This window comes from Macrotis lagotis, chromosome 3 (assembly GCF_037893015.1).
Source record: "Macrotis lagotis isolate mMagLag1 chromosome 3, bilby.v1.9.chrom.fasta, whole genome shotgun sequence".
Classification (NCBI taxonomy): domain Eukaryota; kingdom Metazoa; phylum Chordata; class Mammalia; order Peramelemorphia; family Peramelidae; genus Macrotis; species Macrotis lagotis.
The window spans coordinates 166,590,911-166,613,725 of record NC_133660.1 but is presented as its reverse complement, the minus strand read 5'-3'; the positions used below and the strand labels follow the sequence as shown (position 1 = coordinate 166,613,725).

At 35.3% G+C, this 22,815-nt stretch overlaps 1 protein-coding gene across 2 annotated transcripts in view; it reads left to right on the top strand.

Moving 5' to 3' along the window:
* The window catches only part of SLAIN2 (SLAIN motif family member 2), a 76,435-nt gene that overhangs the window by 9,739 nt on the left and 43,881 nt on the right, over positions 1-22,815 (top strand). For both annotated transcript variants that reach the window (XM_074229496.1, XM_074229497.1), the window contains exons 2-3: positions 14,008-14,156; positions 20,954-21,118. In XM_074229496.1, the coding sequence (XP_074085597.1) occupies positions 14,008-14,156; positions 20,954-21,118 (314 nt within the window). The remainder of the gene's footprint in view (positions 1-14,007; positions 14,157-20,953; positions 21,119-22,815) is intronic.

The following is a 22,815-nucleotide window of genomic DNA, read 5'->3' as shown; positions in this document are numbered from 1 at the left end:
TGCTAAGTCCTGAGTGATCCTGACTGCAGCTCCACGATATTTGAACTGTGTCCTTCTGGCTGCTTGTAATATTTTCTCTTTGACTTGGGAGTTCTGGAACTTGGCTATAATATTCCTAGGGGTTGGTTTTTTGGGATCTCTTTCTCGGGGGGATCAGTGGATTCTCTCCATTTCTATTTTGCCCTCTGCTTCTAGAATATCAGGGCAATTTTCCTGTAGTAATTCTTTGAAAATGATGTCAAGGCTCTTTTCCTGATCATGACTTTCAGGTATTCCAATAATTTTCAAATTATCTTTCCTAAGTCTGTTTTCCATATCAGTTGTTTTTTCAATGAGATATTTCACATTTTCTTCTAATTTTTCATTTTTTTTTGGTTTTGAAGTATTGATTCCTGATTTCTGGTAAATTCATCAATCTCCCTGAATTCTATGCTTTGTCTGAAGGATTTATTCTCCTCAGAGAGTTTTCTTATCTCTTTTTCCATCTGGCCAATCTTGCTTTTTAAAGCATTCTTCTCCTCAATCACTTTCTGAACTGTTTTATCCATTTGACCTAAGCTGTTTTTTAGCATGCTATTTTCTTCAGCATTTTTTTGGATTTCCTTGACTAAAAGCTGCTGACTTCATTTTCATGTTTTTCCTGCATCTCTCTCCTTTCTTTTCCCAGTTTTTCTTCCAACTCCCTCATTTGATTTTCAAAGTCTTTTTTGAGCTCTATCATAGCCTGAGCCCAATTTCTGTTTTTCTTGGAGTCTTTATATGCAGGAGCTTGTGCTTCCTCATCTTCAGACTGAGTATTTTGATCCTTCTTGGGCTCATTTGCAAAATATTTCTCAATGGTCTTCCTCTTGTTTCTTTGTTCATTTTCCCAGCCTAAGCCTGTTTTTTGGGGGTGCTTCCTGAGCTTTTGGGACACTCCCACAAGGGTCTCAGTGTATGAGATTCTGTCCTCCCTCCTGGTCTGCCACGGGGCTGAGGTGGGGGGGGGCCCTGCTGTTCTATGGGGGGGCCCAGACTGTGATCAGGATCTGAATGTGGTCAGAGCTCCAGAGTCCTGTTCCAGGGGCAGAGGACAGAGCTCTGCAGTCTCTCTTCACTCCCCTCCCTCAGCTCAATGGGCTCATGCCCTGGGGGCTCCTGCTTACTGGCTCCACCTGCTTCTGTTTCAGGGTCTAGGCTTCTGGCTGTGTGCCCTGAGGGCTGGGCTCCAGTGGGGGGGGGCTGTTTCCCCACTTTGTGCCAGTGCTCCCCAGGGTGCAGCTCAAGAGACTCCCCCGCTGCTGTGAGCTGAGTTCTTTGGCTCTGGCGGGCCACCCCTCCACCCTGGGGAGCAGAGCCTTTCTGCTCTGAGAACTGCCTCACTGGGTCCCTTTGTGGGTTCTGTCTCTGTTTAGTTAGAGTCCTTAGTTCATGAGTTTTTATCAGAGAGCTCCTAAGACCATCCCTACATGCTTTTCTTAAAAGAATGAGTGTAAAAAGTGTCAGATTTTTTTTTTTTTTTGGTTTGTATCTCCAAGACCTAGAATGATGCCTGGCACACTAAAGTATTATTAAATACATGCTTGTCCCATTAGACTGAGTTCTTGGAGGTTGGGGACTGTCTTTTGCCTTTTATATCCCCAGTGCTTAGCACAGTGCCTGGCAAATTGAAGGGGTTTAATAGAATGTTGATTGATGGATTAGGATCAGTTAAAAGATTTAGATATGCTGAGCTTGGCAGAAGATTTTATAGGATAGTTGTCTGCTCAAATACTTGAATGTTTGCTGAGGAAGTGTTAAACTTCTGTGTAATGTGATAAAAGAACTAGAACCTAGTGGATGGAAGCAATAGATCTTGCTTAATATAAAGGAGAATGTAACCCTTAGAACCGTGGAGTTGCCTTTTCTCTGATGTAGTGGTGTGGCAAGTTTTCAAGCAGGGTTTCTATAGAGCATCCTACATTTAGTAGGCATGTCTGAGGGCTTCTTAGTTGTTAAAAGTAAAATGTGTGGGGCAGCTAGGTGGCGCAGTGGATAGAGCACTGGCCTTGGAGTCAGGAGTACCTGAGTTCAAATGTGACCTCAGACACTTAATTGCCATGTGGCCTTGGGCAAGCCACTTAACCCCATTGCCTTGAAAAATCTAAAAAAAAAAAGTATAATATACTGCTTTGTAAAATATTAGTCTGTACATAAGGAGTATTGTTTAAGCAGAGTTTTGGAGTCAGCTCACCCAAGTTTGAATCCCATCTGTCTCGCTTGCCTGTCTGATCTAAAAAGAGAGGGTTGGACTAGATAGCATAGAATATTCCTTCCAACTATTATGATGATGATTCTACTTCATGTAGCTGGATTTTCTATTCTTTAAAAATCTACTTCAGCCGGAGTTTAGGTCTCTATTTAGAGAGCTTGTATTAATGGAGGCTTCATGCAAGCAACTAATTTATAACACTGTGATAAATATTGAGAAGTTCCAAGTGCTGTAGCAGTTGAGAAGGAGAAAACTCTTCGGGGGTATTGGTGAAAAGCCTTCTCTATAGCCTACATAATACTTTATTTTTCTGTTTTAATTTTTTTCCAATTACATGCAAATATAGTTTTCAGCAATCATCCTATTGCAAGCTGTTGAGTTCTAATTTTTCTACTATCCTCTTTCTTCCCCTCCTACCTATGGCAGTGAGCAATCTGATATAGGTTATACATGTATAATCATGTTTAACAAATTTCCATAATAGTCATTACATGTTGTTCTAAAGAAATTTGTGATTGTTGCAAACTTTTGTCATATTTTTTTTTAGGTTTTTGCAAGGCAAATGGGGTTAAGTGGCTTGCCCAAGGCCACACAGCTAGGTAATTATTAAGTGTCTGAGACCAGATTTGAACTCAGGTACTCCTGACTCCAAGGCCAGTGCTTTATCCACTACACCACCTAGCTGCCCCATGCTACCTAGCTGCCCCTACTTTTGTCATACTTAAAGATGAATTAGATTTTTTTTAGGAATAAATAGAAGCCATGTCTGACAAATGAGATGAACGTTAAAGATGAGTAATTGAATTCAGCCAACATTTATGGAATGCCTATTGTTTGTAGAATACTTTGGGTAACAATCCAATTGAGACCACTTTTCTTCTGTGATTCAAATAGAACAAATTTCTCTTTTATAATAAGAGAATTGAAAAAAATTAACTGGCATCTTCAGTGAAAGAAGGAATAACTTATTGAAGTAACTACTTTTAAAGGGACGATACTTGTTTGGCTCCAGGATGTTTGTTTTAAATGTCATATTACTATTTATTAGTTTTTTGTTTTATAGTCAATACATAAATATTCCAGCACATTGGTATACTACAATTTGGTTAGCCATTTCTCAGTTGATGGACATCGACTTCTTTCTAGTTCTTTGATAATACAAAAAGTGCAGGCAGTTAGGTGGTTCAGGCGATACTCTGAACCCTGTAGTCAAGAAGATTTGAGTTCATAGATATGCGAACTTGGACAAGTTAGTTGTGTTTCCTCAACTGTATAACAATAATAGTAACTTACCTCCAAAGGAGAGTAAAAAGGGACAGGTGAATTACTATTTGTACAGCACCTAGCATAATGACAGGTACATATAATAGACTATAAATATTAGCTGCTGTTATTAATATTTTTGCTTGTATTGATTTTTCCCACTGTCTTAGATGTTATCTTTATAATGGGATCTCTGGATCAAAGAATAGTGTACAGTTTAGGGTCTGCAGTTCCAAATTATTTTCAGAATATTTATATCACCAGTAACAATGGATTGGTGTGCCTTCTCTTAACTCCCAAAATCTAACATTTTCATTTTTTTAATTCTTTTTTTTAAAGGATTTTGCAATGCACTGGGGTTAAGTGGCTTGCCCAAGGAGGCCACACAGCTAGTAATTATTAAGTGTCTGAGGCGGGATTTGAACTCAGGGACTCCTGATTCCAGGTGCTTTATCCATTGTGCCACCTAGCTGTCCCCATTTTTTTTTTATTCTTAGTAATCTGATGGATAGAGGGCAGAATCTTCAAGTTTTAGACATTGCATTTCTCTTGTTAGTGATTTGGAGCATTCTTTGATAAGGAAATTGATAACTTAGACTGAATTCTCTGGAGGAAGTAATATCTGATGATTCTGTAGAGACTGATTATAGACATAGGTAAGTACTGTTTTGAGTAGACTAGGTAAAAACAATGGAAGGCAAGATTTATCTGATAGTCTTAAGTTTTGAACAAAATAGTGTGTGATGGGAAGTAGAATAGCTGAAGGTTTGCAACAGAGTTGGGAGTCAGATTTTAGAGAGCTAGACTGAGAAATTTATATTTTACTTTATCCATAAGCAATAGAGAGTACCTGAAAGATTTGTTTCTTTATTTGAAATAATGTTTAAAAGCTATTTGCTTTATTTTGATACATATTCAGATATAACCCCTTTCTCTGTTGAGCTCTTCCTTGGAGTAATGTGTCTCCCTTCTCTTCTTCTCTTGTGCACCCCCCAAGTGGAGTTATGTTTCTTCATCTCTTCTCCAGCACCAGGATTGGTCATTCAGTTACACAGCTCAACTTACATTTGATGTTCTTTTTTTGTTTATACATTTACAGCTGTATTATCCTTCAAATTCTGCTTATTTCACATCACCACCACCACCAGTTTCACTCTGCATTAGTTCTTTTTAAAAATAATTTTTTATTGATGTCTTCTGTTTTTTATATTCTCATGTTTAACTCTAGTAAACTTCCCTCTCTCCTTCCTAAAGAACCACCCCAAATTACAAATAGTATTTTTTAAGAGGAAAAAAAATCAGTTCAAGTGATATATGATGAAAAAAAATTCAAAAACATATGCAATAATGGTAACAACCATGATTCTTTTTTAAAAAATAAATATTTTATTTATTTTCCAATTATATACAATAGTGGTTTCTACCTATCATTTTTTTTGGTAAGGTTTTGAATTTTACCATTTTTCCCCCACCCTACCCCTCTCTTCCCTTCCCCACAAGGCAGTCTGATAATCTTTATGTTGTTTTTATGATCAAAATTGAATGTGTTGAGAGAAAAATCATGTCCTTGAGGAAAAAATAAAATATTAGAGATAGCAAAATTATGTAGTATATAAGACAACTTTTTTTTTTTTTTAAATAGAAGGTAGAAGTCTTTGGTCTTTGTTTTAACTCCGCAGTTCTTTCTCTGGATATAGATGGTATTCTCCATCATGGATACTCTAAAATTGTTCCTGAGCAACTAATTCTTATCTCCATAGAGGGATAGGGTGAAGACATTTTCTCATTTCTTTCAAGTAATGCTTTATCTTTATAATTTTGTTACATTCCATTTTTAATTTTTCTGATGTGTAGTTTTTTCTTTTACTTTACATAGTTTTAGCATATATTGAGTTTTGGGAGCACTTAGTACTTTATTCTGTATTAGCTCAAGTCTTCTAAATTCCTCACATTTTTTTATAGCTCAGTGATACTTGATTACATTCATGTATCAAAGGTTTTTTTTTTTTTAATCTATTCCACAATCAACATTTGCCTTAGTTCTTACTAATCTTCCTGTTCTTCTCTGAATTGCTTTCATTTATGTGAATGAATTCATGTTATATGGATATATCATAGGTTGTTCAAGCATGCTTCAGGAAAGTCCTTCCTTCTTTCCCTTCCTCCTCTGGTCCTTCCTCCTCGAAAATTGCAGCTATGAATATTTGACCTCTTTGTGCAGTATTAACAGTGCTCTATAAAGAATTTGAATAATTTAGTTACCTTCCAAATTTCAGGTTTTTCTAGAGTGTTTGAACAGTTCATCGTTCTGTTAACAGTGGCGCTCATAACTTTTGCCACTTTTTGAGTGTGAGTGAAACTTCTGTTGTTATAATTTACATTTCTTTTACTAGTATTTTGGAACAATTTTTTAAATGGTCATTTTTTTTGAAAACTAGTGACATTATTGGACTGATGATTGGACAATTGTATATGTTTGTATTTCTCTGAATATCTTGAATAGTATAATTTTATTGGAAATGGAATTTTTTTGGCAAGGTAGTGGGGTTAAGTTACTTGCCCAAAGTAAATAAGTATGAAGTATGTCTGAGGCTGCATTTGAACTCAGGCCCTCCTGATTCCTAAGACTGCTGCTCTATTCATTGTGCCACCTAAGTGCCCCTTGAAGATGGATATTTGATACAAAAAGATTTTCTTTCCATTTGATAGTTTCTATTCTAGCCACATTGATTTTTGTTTTGTAAAATCTTTTTAATTTTATGTAATTAAATTTGTTCATTCTCTTAAAAGTTGAAGCTTTTTGTTTTTAGATCCCATTCACTTCTAAATATGCCCCCTCTAACCCTCCCCTCTTAGTGTAGGAGTAATTTTTAAAAAGTTTAACAAGACCAACCAACAACATATACAATATTTCACATCACAATCCCTTACCTTTTCTTTCTTTTCTTTTCTTTCTTTTTTTTTTTGCAAGGCAAGTGGGGTTAAGTGTCTTGCCCAAGGCCACACAGCTAGGTAATTATTAAGTGTCTGAGACCGGATTTGAACCCAGGTACTCCTGACTCCAGTGCCGGTGCTTTCTCCACTGCGCCACCTAGCCACCCTTTACCTTTTCAGTGAAAGGGGAAGGAACTATATCTTTTCTCTGAAAGTGTCTTGGTTATAATTATGCAACTATCAATTTTATTATTTTTATATTTTAGATATTATGTGTATTGTATTTCTGGATATACTTCCCTCTATATCAGTTCACATAAATAATTCTTTAGATTTTTTAGATTTTTTTTTTAGATTTTTTTCAAGGCAATGGGGTTAAGTGGCTTGCCCAAGGCCACACGGCTAGGTAATTATTAAGTGTCTGAGGTCGGATTTGAACCCAGGTACTCCCGACTCCAAGGCCGGTGCTCTATTCACTGTGCCACCTAGCCGCCCCATAAATAATTCTTTTAACTGTTTCTGGATCCTTTATATGCTTATTTTTTCTTAAGACAAAATATTTCATTTTATGGACCACAATTTATTTTGCCATCCCCCCAGTTGATGGGTACCCAGTTTGTTCTTAGTTTATTATCATTTTATTAATATACATTTAGTCTGTCTTTGATCTGCTTGGGGTAACTTTTTAAAACTTACATCAACATACATGGATATTACTATATGTAAAGAAGAGAAAAAAGATACTTTTGCATGAGACTGTAAATCACTAGCTTATATGTCATTTGGCTTATAGCATGGTAGTACCAACACTACCTTCCTTGTCTCTCCTCTTCTGACTATTTCATAAATACAGTTATCCTTTCCACATTGTAGGAACTAGGGGCATGGAACTCCCATAATTTTCTGTATCATCTATTGACTTTTTGTGTATCAGATGTGGCTTCTGCAAAACTCAACATTCCAATTTCATTCATTTCATTTTTTTTTCTTTTTTAGTTCTTTGCAAGGCAATGGGTGGGGTTAAATGACTTGCCCAAGGTCACACAGCCAGGTAATTATTTAAGTGTCTGAGGTCGGATTTGAACTCAGGACCTCCCGACTCCACGGCTGGTGCTCTATTCACTGCGCCACCTAGCCGCACCCTAATTTCATTTCTTATGCGAATACACAATATGTCCACACTGGGACAGGGAAAGTTGAGATGAGGAAGGGATGATTATATTATTGCATTGACTTTTTTTTTTTTGCATCATTCTCAACGACTTTACCCTCTCTTTAAAAGTACCTCTCATAATGTAACAAGTATAGTGAAGTAGAACAAATTCATACTTTAACATGTGAAAATAGGTCTCACTCTGTACTTACAGTCCATCAACAAGCTTTATTAATCTTAGTAGTTGTGGCCAGTCATTGCGTTGATCAGTTTTAAAATCTTTAATAAAAAGTTGTTTTTAGGGTGCGGCTAGGTGGCGCAGTGAATAGAGCACCAGCCGTGGAGTCGGGAGTACCTGAGTTCAAATCCGGCGTCAGACACTTAATAATTACCTAGTTGTGTGGCTTTGGGCAAGCCACTTAACCTCATTGCCTTGCAAAAACTTTAAAAAAAAGTTGTTTTTATCTTAGTCCGTTTCTAAATATAATTAAGTTGTAGATCACATTGCCACCAGCAGGTTATATAGTAGAGTAGGCCTTCCTTTCTATTTTTTAAAATCTTTTGTTGTCTTTGCCAACTTGTTGGATTGTGAGATTGTTTACTTTGTATTTCTCTAAAAGATCTGTGGCCATGTTCTATATGGTAGGTATTAAGTTTTTAGTTCTTTTGAGGACAGTTGTTCATCACCTTTGAATACTTTTGGGGGGAAATTAGGAGATTTATGCTAGATTCCATATTTGTCATATCAGTTCTTACTCAGATTAAAAAAATATTGATATCTTTAGTAAAGTCTATTCTGATAGGCTCTGGCAGATTCTCTCAATAATTTGGCCACCTGCTGATGAAAATTTTTGCCATGGCAATGAAGCAAAGGAAAAAACAAAAATGACTGGATTCCTGAAGTGTCATCCCCTTTTGCTTCTGCATTGATAATAGTAAAGTGGTGGGAAAAGAGGCAGAGAATGCTAATAATCCATTTTTAGATTGCTTACAAGTTTTTATTTGACTTTTGGTTTTCTAAATATTAGATCTTTGCCCACTGACCAGTGTTGCTGGTATAGATGAAGTCATATCAATGAATAAAATCTGAAGAAAGATGGAATTTGTAACTATGAATGGAAGGAATGACCTCCTCCCCCTTTTTTTGGTTAAGTGACTTGCTCAGGGTCATACAGTTCAGTACATATTAAGTGTCTGAGGCCTGATTTGAACTCAGTTCCTCCTGACTCCAGGGCTAGTACTTTATCTACTGTGCCTCTTTGCTGCACTATGACCTACATCTTAGAGAGGCAAAGAAAGTTGTTGGCAGAGTGGATTTTCTTCTCTGTTACGAAGGTAGAGTATTTGTTGTCACATATTGCAGTACTTTTGCACAAAGAACACCACGAAAATAATTGTAGTTTATGTATAAATATTGGTTGCTGAGGAACAAATCTACTAAATCCATTTGACTCATGTTTTTTACTTCATTTGAATTGGAACATTGGAATAAATATTAAGAGAATATATAGATAATATATAAGGTTTTAAAATATATGATAATTTGGAAGGGTGGGCACTAGCAGTTGAGGGATTTGGGAACAATTTTGAGTAGGAGACTGGAGGCTTAAGGACAGTCTTGAAGAGTATATACATAATTAAGGGGCATGAGCTCAGTTATGAACCAACAAAGAGGAATAATTAGACAAGTAAGAGAACCAGGAGATAGGAGTGTCATAAAAGTCCAGAGAGAAAATAGAGTAATCAATAATATCTCCTAAGGCAAGTGATCATTTTTAGTTTTAGAAATGGTGAATTGAGAAACCAGATTGTAAATGGTTAAAGAAATGAGTTTTTGAAATAGAGGCATCTAGTTTCAATATTATATGTAGTATTCTATATCTGTAGACCTGTAAATCTTTTTTGGGGGTAGAGGGGCAGGGAACCGAGCTCCATTAGAATTTACAGAATTTAATAAAATTTGAAAAAAATAAAAAGGGGTGACACATTGGATAGAGCACTGGCTATGGGATCAGAGGACCTCAGACCCTTAATAATTGCTTAGCTGTATGACCTTGGGAAAGTCACAGCCCCATTGCCTTAAATAAGTAAAATTTACTTATACATTTTTATAGTTGTCTGTAATGTTTTCCTATTATTATATTTCATTTTTTAATCATACAATCATATCTTTAAGACTGGGGAAAAAACCTCAGAGATGAGCTGGTTCGTGCCCTTCATTTTAAAGATGACGAAATTCAGACCCAGAGAAGTTAAGTTTTGCCCGAGACAGGATTTGAATGTACTACAGAACCATTTCTGTTTCCACTGTTTAATGTTGCCTCAGGGGGTGACTAGGTGGTGCAGTGGATAGATCACTGGCCCTGGAGTCGGGAGTACCTGAGTTCAAATCCTGCCTCAATTACCTAACTGTGTGGCCTTGGGCAAGCAAGCCACTTAACCCCAATTGCCTTGCAAAAAACCCTCCAAAAAATGTTGCCTCAGGTTGTATAAGTTATCATGTTCTTTTGTCAATTGTGTGAAGTTTGGTTAAAAAAAAAGACAAATCTTTGGTTGTTTTTTTTTTTTTTGGTAAGGCAATGGGGTTAACAGCTAGGTAATTATTAAGTGTGTGAGGCCGGATTAATAGGAAGCAATTGGTGATTATGGAGGTTTTATGAATGGAATGGGTAAAGCTTCTTGAAGATGAAAGGATGCATAAAAAGAGGGGTTTTTTTTGACAGGGGGTTATTTGTGATAAAGATATCAGTATATAATCAAGAGTGATTATTAACAAGTGATCTTGTTAATAATGGGTGAAATGAGAAGAGGAAAGTGAGAATGGAGGGAACCAAAGTTGCAATGAAGACATTAGAGATTAAGAAGGAGTGAAGATAGCCAATCATCAGAGAGGAAGAAATTTCAGAGTTAAAAATGTTATGAAAGGGATAACACTGTGTGGTTTGTTATGAGAGATGGTGAGATCAAGCAAATGATCTTTCCCTTTGGTGACTGAAGTAATATGAAGGTTCAATTCCTAGAAGTTAGGAAATTGATGAGCTAGAAGAAAGAGTATTTTAGGCCATATCAGTAGATATAAGTGAGTTCCTCAAGCATTTATTTATGTTGGGAATTGGGATGGAGAGAGATAATTGTGAACAAAATATTTAATTCCTTAAGGGAGGAGAGACTAGTAGATTGTTCACAACAATAGGTATCTGAACTGGATGGTGTGAATAAAATGAATCTCTGAGAAAAAGGGGTTGCTGGTTAATTGTCCTAATCCAGCATATCATATGAGTGAAGAAGCAGCCAGTCCTAGAACAGTATGGGCAAAGTTGCAGTAAATCTATAGAGAATCATTGTGTTGTGAATGTAAGGAAGATGGAAAAGGATAAAAGAAAGAGATTAAGGGTATAAGAAACTGTTAATATTCTAATGGAGCACAGTGGAGAAAAGGGGGAATGGTTGAATAGAACTGGATGGAGATTAGAATATGGGGAAATGGAGATTTCTGTGACACTTTTATCCTGAGAGACAACTTCTTTGAATTGCTAGATTTTGGTTTATTGTTGACGGAAGAGGGGAAATCAGAAAACTATATTGGAATTGGGGGGGGCGAAGCTTGAGTAAGGATTCTTATTCTTCTGCTTCATTCTTCACCAATACCAGATTCTTTTCTCTGGTTCCTAAACTTTCTCTCTGAATTTGACATACATTTTATTTGTGACTTTCCTCCCTGATTCAACTTGTTTTTTTCCATATATAAAGTAAATTTATGAGACTTATGATATGTTTGCTTTGCATCCTCCATAGCTATATATTCTTCTTCTCATGCACCCTAATTAGGCAAAATACAAGGTCTTCTCATTTCTTCTCTAGTATATTCATTCCCTTTTCACTTATTTTCTTTCCTCTCAAAGTCAATTTGACTATACTTAGTCCTTAGAGACATTAATTTTTAAAAAAATTGAGTTCTGAATTCTCACTTCTCCCTCATTAAATGCAAGAAATGTTATATCGGTTATACATGTGAAATCAATCAAAACATTTCCAAGTAGTGTTTAAATTTAGCAATAAAAATGTTTTGGAATACATTTGTTACATTATTATAATATGTACTAGCCATATATGTAGACTGATATTTTGTCTCTCCTTGTCTAGTTCTATTAAATATTTTCTAATTCACAGTACCAATCTCTTTCTGCTCTTTGGCCTCTCCATTCCTAATCTTTTTTGTAGAATTAATCTTCCTAAACTACATTGAATCCTAGATCTCAATTGCTTTCATGTTCCTTATTGCCTTCAAGAATGAAGTATCATCTATTCCATATCATCTATTCCAAACTGATGATCAGGATGTAATGCAACCTTTCAGATTCCCAGTAAATGCATTATGGCTGTTACTAAGTTACTCAGTTGAATACCACCAGCATTTCTGCCTTTGTTCCTTTTGTCACAGAAATTTGACCCATTTGGAATTTTCCTCTTTTCACTTGTACAAATCAGCTCTTTAAAACAAAAAAAAATTCTTCCATATGATCCATATTGCAAAAACAAAAGCAAGAAAAATAAATTGGGAAAAATATGCTTTACTGATGCTGAGTGAGATGAGCAGAACCAGAAAAACACTGTATACCCTAACAGTAACATGGGAATGATGATCAACCTTGAAGGACTTGCTCATTCCATCATCAGTGCAACAATCGGGAACAGTTTTGGGTTGTCTGCAAAGGAGAGTGCCATCTGTATCTAGATAAAGAGCTGTGGAGTTTGAACAAAGTTCGAGGACTATTCCCTTTAATTTAGAAAAAAACAGATATCTTATTTCTGATCTTGTTACCTCTTAGACTTATTGTCTCTTCTTTAAGGATATGATTTCTCTCTCATCACACCCAATTTGGATCAAGGTACAACATGGAAACAAAGTAAAGACTAACAGATTGCTTTCCGTGAGGGGGTGGAGTAGGGAAGTAAGATTGGGGGGAAAATTGTAAAACTCAAATAATATCTTTAATTAAAAAAAATGCTTTAATCTGCACTTAGACTTTATCAGTTCTCTTGAGATGGATAACATTTTTTCATCATAACTTTCAGAATTATTTTGAATCATTGTAACAATCATAGTAGTTAAGTTTTATAGTTGATCTTCATTACAATGTTGTTGTTACTGTGATCTTATGGTTTCTTAAAGTACAATAGTATTCCATCAGAATCATATACCACAACTTGATCAGCTATTCCTCAATTGAAGGGCATTCCCTCAATGTCCAATTCTTTACTACCACAAAAAGCTGCTATAAATATTGTAGTGAATTGCTGGGTCAAAGGATATGTCCAGTTTTATAGCCTTTAGGCATAGTTCCAAGATTGCCTTGCAGAATGATTGAATCAATTCAAACTCCACTCTTAGTGTATTAGTGTAGCAATTTTTCTACGTCCTCTTTAACATTCATTATTTTCTTTTCTGTCATGTCATGTGATAAGTTTGAGGTGACAGCTCAGAGTTGTTAGTTTTTAGAGCTTTGGAATGTGCTTCAAATGACTAATGGTATTAAGCATCAATAAAAGATGAATTTTTGTTTGTTTTTTTTCCCTATCCTAAGGCTGGTTCCTGACCATTGCTGCATCTGACATTTGAGGTCATATCTTCCTCTCCTTAAACTAGCTTACCTTTATGGCTTTATCTCATTTTAATCTGTTCCATGTAATTGGAAATTTGCTTAATTTTTGTTGTAATAGGCTCTTCCTACCTTCCTGCCTTTATTCATTCTCTTTTCTGTGTCTGGAATGCTGTCCCTCTTTTCCTACTGAATTTCTATTCATCCTTTGAAATCCAGTTGAAATGTCACCTTTTCCAGGAAACTTTCCCTTTATTCCTCTACAAAGTCATTTATTTTACTTCTCTCTCTGATGTGCTTATTATGAAATATCTGTATTATAATTCTCCTGAAAATGTTCTGAGTGATTGGATGGATAGATGAATCTATTTTTGGTGATAAAATGAAGTATTGATGGAAGTAATAAAAACAAACCAAAAGTGTTTATAAACACTGTGCTGATGACTGGAAGGGAAAAAACAGTTTAGATAAAACTCAATCCTTGACTTTTCTCACAGCTGACAGTTTATTACTAAATTGAAATTGCTAAACTGTGGCCAATCAGGTGTTTCATTAACTTTAAGGAATGGTAGTAACAGAAATAATAGTCAGATATATGAGGTTAAGTAAGAATGGAGAATTTAATTTCCTAAATACTATTTTATATGGTATTGCATGGTCACACAATTTAGGTATTTAAAATATATATAACTGATTTTAAAATACCCTTTTTCTTTTCCTTTTGTGTGTGTGTGTGTGTATACTCTCCTGCACAGTAAAAATGATAGTCAAGATCTGTGTTCTAGAATACTGTACTTAATAAATACCTTTTTTCCCCCCTCTTCTAGGCTGTATTCATCACCAAAGAAGAAACTGACTCCATCACAGAAAGCAATTAGCCCCTTAGTTTGGTGCAGGCAGGTTTTGGATTATCCAAGTCCTGATGTTGAATGTGCTAAAAAATCTCTGATCCACAAACTTGATCAAACTATGACAGGTAAGTGTATAAATTAGTTGAACTTTAATTTAAAAATTGACTTGTAGCAATTTTAAAAATAATATTTTTAGTTCATTTAAATTCATGTATAAATTATAGATTTAGATGTTTGAGATTTCATGAGACTAACATTTTAAATTGCTATGATTTGCTTTCTTGCTTTTGTTTTCATTTAACATTTTTCCACGTTGATAGGATCATACAAAGATAATATTTCCTTAATGTGTTTAGTTAAGATAAGCAGAGTTGGTTGGTGAGAAGGATGCTGGAGTTGGGTTCATGTTTGAGTTCTGCTCCTACTGCATTTATAACTTCATACAGCAAATAGCTTTTAGAACTTGATTACAAATCTGCATGAGTAGTATGTAAATGAAGAAAGGCCATTTTGTGGTGTAATTGTCATAAAGATATTTGTGCTTTATTGGGGAAAGCCTGAGCTTTCTATACTTATTACTTGGGGGACTTCTTCTCATCTGAAAATTAGTGATAATTTTATTTCTGCCTACATCATAGGATTAGCTGTTAGGTTCAAGTGATATAACATTTATAAAATTCTGTACCAATGAAATCAGTTCTCATATCATCATTATCAGCTGGTGTTGCTGCTGCTGCTATAGCATTGAAGAATCTCAAAATCTATCTGGTACACTTGATTAAGTAACCATCTACTTGTAAACTTATATTATGGGGGAATCCTACTTCCTTAAACTCTGCTTTGGTTGGCTCTAAATGTTAGCAAGTTTTTCTGGCATGTTTGTGATCCATCCTTTGTTCTTAGCTTATTTCCATCTGGAGCCAAGCAGAACATTCTAATAATCCTTCTTCCACAACATGGCCTTCAAATACTCAAAAGAGAACTCTTGTCTTTTTCTGGGCTAAAATTTCTCCGATGTATCAATTACAGTATACTTTGGTTTCTAGTTCTCTCCTGTCTTTCCTAAGATACTACAACTAGACAAAAATATTTCTTCCCTTCCCCACCCCTATTGATTTATTTTAAACATTCATTTAAAAAATATTTGAGTTCCAAATTCCCTCCCTCTCTTCTACTACTTCCATACCTATTAAAGTGGCAAACAATACTGATACTCATTGTAAATGTGAAGAAGACATGTAAAGCATGAGTTGCAACAACCAAAAAAAAAAAAGAAAAAATAAAGTGTTTCACTTGGCTCCCATTATTTATCAGTTCTCTCTCTGAAGGTAGGTAGCATTTGTCAATCACAAGTTCTCTGGAATTGTCTTGCTTCGTTGTCTTGATTAGAGGAGCTAAGTCTTTTACAGTTGATCATTACAATATTGTATATATTTACACTCACGTCCTGTTTCAACTTATTTTGTATCACTTCATATAAGATTTCCAAAGTTTTTTCTGAAACCATTTGCTTGTCATTTCTTGTAGCACAATAGTATCTTATCACAATCATATCAGTTTTCCAGCCATTCCCTAATTTTTTTTGAATGTTATCTTATTTTTTCAATTACATGAACAGATAGTTTTCAACATTCTTGTTTTGTAAGCTTTTGAGTTCCACATTTTTCTACTACTTTCCTTTTCCTCCCCTTTCCCTGTGATAGGTAGTAATCTAATAGAGATTATCATTGTGTGTGATGATAAATATACTGAAGAAAATTTTCAGAGACTGGTCTGAGCAAACGAAAGGTTTTATTTACTTTTTCTTGAGGAAAAAGTGCAAATTTACTCTGGCACACTAAGTTAGTCAGGGAGCCACAGCAAATTTAGTTTAATATAATTTCTAACTGCAGTCCCCACCTTCTCCCTAGCCCCCTTCCCCCAACTCATTGGTTGGGTTTTGGGGGGTACAATCTATTCGCAGAAATCTATCCTAGTAACAGATGCGAACAAAGGAACATAATGTTTCCAAAATGTCTCTCACCAGAGCTGCTATAAATATTTTTATTAAAAATATTTAAAAATAAAAATATTTACAAATATTTTTGTACATGTAGGTCTTCCCTCCTTTTTGTCATCTCTTTGGAATATGACTAGTAGTGGTACTGCTGAATCAAATGATTTATTGTCTTTTGGATATAGTTCCAAATTGCTGTCTTAAATGGGTGTATCAGTTTGCCATTCCACCAACAGTGTAATAGTGTCCCAGTTTTCCCACAGTTGGATGGATTCTTTTTTTTTTAGGTTTTTTTGCAAAGCAATAATGGGTTAAGTGGCTTGCCCAAGGTCACACAGCTAGGTAATTATTAAGTGTCTGGTTGCATTTGAATTCAGGTCCTCCTGACTAAAGGGCTGTTGCTCTATTCACTGTGCCACCTAGCTGTCCCAGTTTGATGGATTCTTGATGTTTGAGTCATTAGTTTCCCCTTATCCAATTCTATTTTTTTAAGGAATTATTTTTCTTCAGTTAGCTCTTATGTTTCCTTTTCCACTTTTTCAATTTTCCATTTAAAGGATTTGTTTTCTTTTTCCATTTGACAAATTCTACTTTTAAAGGTTTTATTCCTTTTTCTACTTTTTTATTATTCTTTTGCATGTCTCATTTCTTTTATTAATTCTTCTTTCTTTGTTATGTTTTAAAATCCTTTTTTAACTCTTCCAGGAAGACTTTATGAATTTGAGATCATCATAAATCCCTTTGAGACTTTGCATATAAGCATTTTGTCACTGCTTTCCTCTTCTGAAATGACATTTTGATCTTTGTCACCATAGTAGCTTTCTATGGTTATCAGGGCTCTCTGGTTTTTTGCTCATTTTGAAAGTTGAGCTCTGCTCCTGGGGCTCAGGGGATAAAAAACCTGAACTTTTTGTGCTAGGAGCTGGGGGTATGGTCCCTTGCTTTCCACACTGGGATCTCAGGTGCTTTTGTCTTGCCGCCTGCCTCAGCCTCTTGCAGCTGCATCAACTTTCCCTGGGCTCTCAATATGCCTTCAGTGTTGGAACTGGGCCCCTCTGTTGGCCTATTGAGCCTGGTTCCAGTTGTTTTGATTATGAATTGTGTTGTGGCTAAGATCCTACTGCAGGCTTCCCTGTTCCCCATTTAGCCACATGAGACAGATATTTCCTGAAGTTCCTCTAGGATATCTTGGGCTGAACAGTTGATCCACTCCTTTCTTGTGGGTCATGTCGCTTTGGGATCTGTTTAGAGGCTTCATTTAAAGTTGTTTCAGAGAGAAACTGGGAACAGCTCCATGAACTTCCTACTTTCTCTTCACCATCTTGTCTCTGCCCAGGAAGTCTCTAGTCATTCTCTAATTCAAGGCTGTCCAAAATGTATCCTGCAGTGCGATTTTATGTGACCCCCCATGGGTTTACAAAATGCTTTAGTAAAGGAAGCTGAGCTACCGAAGGACTGGACAGCCCTGCCTTATTTGATGGGCATATCCTCAATTTTCTAATCTTTGCCATCACAAAAAGAGAGCTGCTTTAAATATTTTTTTGTACATGCAGGTCCTATTCCTTTTTCTTTGATGTCCTTTCTTTGATACAGTCCTAATAATGGTATTGCTGAGTCAAAGTTTTAAAAGTTGTGGACAAGGGGCGGCTAGGTGACATAGTGGATAAAGCACTGGCCTTGGAGTCAGGAGTACCTGGGTTCAAATCCGGTCTCAGACACTTAATAATTACCTAGCTGTGTGGCCTTGGGCAAGCCACTTAACCCCATTTGCCTTGCAAAAACCTAAAAAAAAAAAAAAAAAGTTGTGGACAGTTCCAAATTGTTCTCCAGAATAGTTGTGCCAATTCACAACTTTACCAATAATATATTAGTATCCCAATTTTTCTACATTCCCTAAAACATCATTTTCCTTTTATGTCATGTTATCTAATATGATAGGAGTATAATGGTACCTCTGAGTTGCTTTAAATTGCACATCTTTAAGCATTTTTTAATAGGACTGTTGATTGCTTTGATTTCTTCTTCTGAAAACTGCTTTTTCAAATCATATATGATTTATCTACATCTTTTTGGGAAAAGATGGCACTTTTGATGTAACCTAGAGTAGCTTTAGCTTTTTGGGGATATCATACTGTTATATACTTATTAGGAATGCAGTATATTAAATTCCTAAATCTTTTCCACATGAATTGCTTTCTAACCTTTCTTTCATTATCTTATTATTTTTGAAGTTTTAAAAAACAATTTGTGGGAAAATAGTTACTCTTAAATTTTACTTTATTAGGTTTGGATCCATCATTATAGCTGGTTGAGATATTTTTGAATACCTCTTCTGTAAACCATTGAGTCATTCTTCCCATATTGGACAAGTGTATCTCTGGGCCTTTATTCAGATCATTGATAAAAATATGGAACAGCACAGGGTGAATAAATGTTTATGTTGACTTATTGACTTGGACTTTCTTAAGAGATAGTGGAAGCTACCTCCCTAGAGGTCTTCAACCAAAGGTGGGATGACCTGGGTATATTGTACAGGATTTCTTATTACAGGGGCTCTTTAAATTCTGAGAGTCTCTGGATATTTTGTATCTTTTTGTATCAATATCCTTTTCATGATAGATTGAAACAAATCTCATGAATGCCACAGGAAAAGTTACTTGGAGGGACTTTCTGGGCCCCTAAACCTTTTATTGCCTATGTTGATCATGAAAGGGAAGAAGCAACAGCAGTGTAGGTAACATAGCACAGTTTCTTGATATCATGAATAATTTTTCCTTATGGGAATTATAGAAAGGTATGGCTTTACTGTGGGTCAGCTAGGTGATGCAGTGAATAGAACACTAGGCTTGGAGACAGAAAGCTAAGTTCAAATCTAATCTCAGACACTTTTTAGCTATGTGATCCTGGACAACTCACTTAACTAACCTTTTTGGCTCAATTCCTCATCTGCAAATTAAGACTAGAGACAGCTAGGTAGGCACAGAAGTTTGAGTACTGGAGTCAGGAGGACCTGAGTTCAAGTCACAGATACTTACTCTCTGACCTTAGGCAAGTCACTGAAGTTAATTGCCTTCCCAAAAAATAACTTATCTAAATTTAGTACTCACTGGAGAAGGAAATGGCAAACTGCTCTAGTATTTTTGCCAAGAGAACTCATGAAGACTTGACCAAATGACAATAGGTTTACTACCACAGTTAGCTGTGGTAGTAAAGGTGTACCTTCATTTTGTCAGGTAATTGTCAAGCTAAGGCCAGTCAAATCCACTTCTCCAGTGAGAATAACCTCTTTTAGATATTAGGTCTATTTCTTTTCCCACTTTTCTAATTCAAGTAAGGTTGTAGAGATAGAAGAATATTTTTTTTACAGCCATCAGACAACTGTAAATTCAACTCTTAGTTGTTGAAAGGGATCATTGGCATAAAAGTTTTATACCTGAGAACTGTAGTAGATCATAAGATTATAGATCTAGAACAGGAAGGAATCTCAGAAGTCATTTGTCCTACCTCTTCCTCCCGTGCCCCCACCCCCATCCTTTTAAAACACAAATGTTGGAACAGAGACTTAAAGAGGTTAAGTAAGTGGAATTAGAGATGGGATTGCATCCCCCTCAACTCTAGTCTTTTGATTTTTCAATTTTATGATAGTTGTTGACAGCAATGGCAAAGTAATTTTTTTAAAAAATAAGAATAAATTATTTAATTTATGTACTCCTGATTCTTAGCTGTTTATACTGTTAGCTGCTTGATATATAGATCTAGGAAAAATCTTTAACTTCTTTATCAGTAATTTTGGAACTACTGTCAGAGTTCTTGTGAGATTAGACTACAAGTTGATGCTGTTGATTTCCAGAGCATATAATGAAAAGTAGGAAGGTACAGGAAAATATTTGCTTTTGACATCTGACTTTTTGAGTGAATATGTGCAATATAATAACATTTCAGAATCTTGTACATTTGCCTGAATTTATATTTTGTGTGCTTATTTTTCCCTTTTCAGGAAAAAAGCAGAATTTTTGAAAATTACCAAACCACTGCAGGGAATACAGTTGCCCAAATTAAAACACAAAAACCAAATATATGATCTCTTATATTCTGATCTTATCCTAAATTTTAAACCAGTGATAACTTTCAGAAGGTAAATCATGTGACTTTTTTTAAATAAATTGAATTGGGAAATTGTAGTGATTAAGCTTTGTCCTCAACAAGAAGATACACACACACACACACACACACACACACACACACACACACACACACACGTGCGTGTGTGTGTGTCTTTCTTCCCTTGCAGTGCTCTATACAAATAGAGCATTGAATGTCACGTCAGACTTTTGGTTAATGTATGTAGCTTTGAACTCTTCCTCCCACTTCTCCCCCCCCTTTTTTTTTTCTTGTTATAAGAATGACTCAGGATGGGGTGTAGATTTAAATTGGGAAATGGAGGTGATTTAGAAACAAGGTATCAACAAAACTTTTTTGAAAAATGTACAAGGGTTTTTTTTTACTTTTATTATTTTAATATTACTGAATATCAATAAAGAGTACAATTTTCTACTAACATGAATGTTAAAGTATTTTGATGTTAAAGATCTGTTTTGGAGATGCCTGAAAATAGTGTATGTAATTGTGTTTTCGTTGTCTTAGGGAAGATTTATAATGCTTTTTTCAGAATATTAGAATTTTTGTTTTTGCCATAACCCTGAAATTTTTTTCTTTTTTGAGATATCTATTAAGACTTTGAGGGGCAGCTAGGTGGCACAGTGAATAGAGCACCGGCCTCAGACACTTAATAATTACCGAGCTGTGTGGCCTTGGCAAGCTACTTAATCCCATTGCCTTGCAAAAAAAAGGAAAAGACTTTGAATTAAAAATATTGATAGCTAATGTATTGTAATAATCTTTCATTATGATCTTTTCTCAATGCAGCCATCAAGAGGCAGAGTTTGTATAATAATTCTTTCAACTCTGTGAGTTATACAAATTCATACAGCCCAAATGCAAGTAGCCCTTATAGCAGTGGTTTCAATTCTCCTTCCTCAACACCAGTGAAACCTCCTATGGTCAAACAGCTTATACTTCCTGGAAGTTCAGGTAAGAGTAGTTTGTTTTTGAATTAGGGTTATGCTTAAAGAGTGTATGAATGGTTGGTTTTATTTTGTCAGAGTTTAGCATTATGTTAAACTATTTTAGGTTCCCTTGTATTTCAGGAACTTCTGTTGTATCATTCAGTTTTGATACAGATTTATATGCCTACTATGTCAAGTATTGTGTTAAGCATGGGGGATGATTGTGTATTCATTACAGCCTCTATGGTTGAAATACAACAAAGTATGGATTGATCCTGCTACTTGTGTTAATATTGGCATAACAATTTACACCAAGAAAAAGAGAATCTGCACTTGCCAGCTTTGTGCCATCCATATATAAAATTATCTGGTTAAAGCAAATGGAGTGATTTCTGAAATAAACTTGAAGATTTTAGAGAATACTGGGGTCAAGATATTAAAAAATGATACTTTTGGTATTTATGGGTCCTTTCCCTTTTTCTTTGAAGTATAGGCCAATTAGTGGTAAGAGCAGTACAAAGAGTAAAGCACATTTGTGTGACTTTTTAAAACCAAGGTTTAAAATTGTTTTTCAGAATGGCTGAATCAAACCATGGGCTCAACAATAGCATATTATGTCTGTTTTTCCTTAAAATCTTTTTATCAGTTATTTCCCTTCTTTTGTTATATTTGCCAGTCTGGTTATAATGTGGGTACTTCATAGTTGTTTGAATTTGTATTTGTTAAATTGTTGATGATTTTATGCATTTTTTTCCCCATTTAAGTTGTTAAGAAAATATTGTCCCTTGAAAACTGCCCCCAAATTAAAAAAAAACCTACCAATTCATATCCTTTGATCATTTATCTTTCGGACAATTGCTTTTGTTTTTTATAAATTTGAATTAGTTCCTTATATATCTTGGCTATATTAGAGAAATTTTTTGTAATCCTTTCTTCCATTCTCACTTTCCTTTCTGATTTTAATTGGCATTTTTTTATGTTTGTGGAAAAAATTTCAGTTTTATATAATTAAAATAGTTTATAAAATAATTCCTAGGGGTGGCTAGGTGGCGTAGTGTATAAAAGCACTGGCCTTGGAGTCAGGAGTACCTGGGTTCAAATCCAGTCTCAGACACTTAATAATTACCTAGCTGTGTGGCTTTGGGCAAGCCAGTTAACCCCATTTGCCTTGCAAAAACTAAAACAAAACAAAACAAAACAAAAAAAAATAATTCCTATTAAAGTCAAAATCTTCTCCAGTTCAAGGTTTGAAAAGATATTTTTTCATTGTTCTTCTAATGTGAATTTTTATTTAAATCATGTTATTTATTGATTTGTAGTTTATCTTGATATATGGGATGTTTGTCTATAGAAAATTTCTGCCAGACTGCTTTCCAGTTTTCCTAGAATTTTTTTTAATTCACTTTTTATTTTCATTTTGTACAAATGTTTTTTTACATTAATAAAATATTCTTGTTTACAAGTAAGCAAAATACCCCTCCCCCCATGAATATAGATAGACTTGCTTGGGCAAAAAAAGTAAAGGGGAGAGAAAAAAATTTAAAAAAATAATAGTAATAATTGTAGGTATGGCCAGGTGGCGCAATGGACGAAGCACCAGCCCTGGAACCACGAGCACCCGAGCCCATATCCAGCCTTGTAAACCCAACACTCACCCAGCCATGTGACATGCAAGCCACCTGATCCCCACTGCCCTGCAAAAACCAAAAAGAAGAAAAAAAA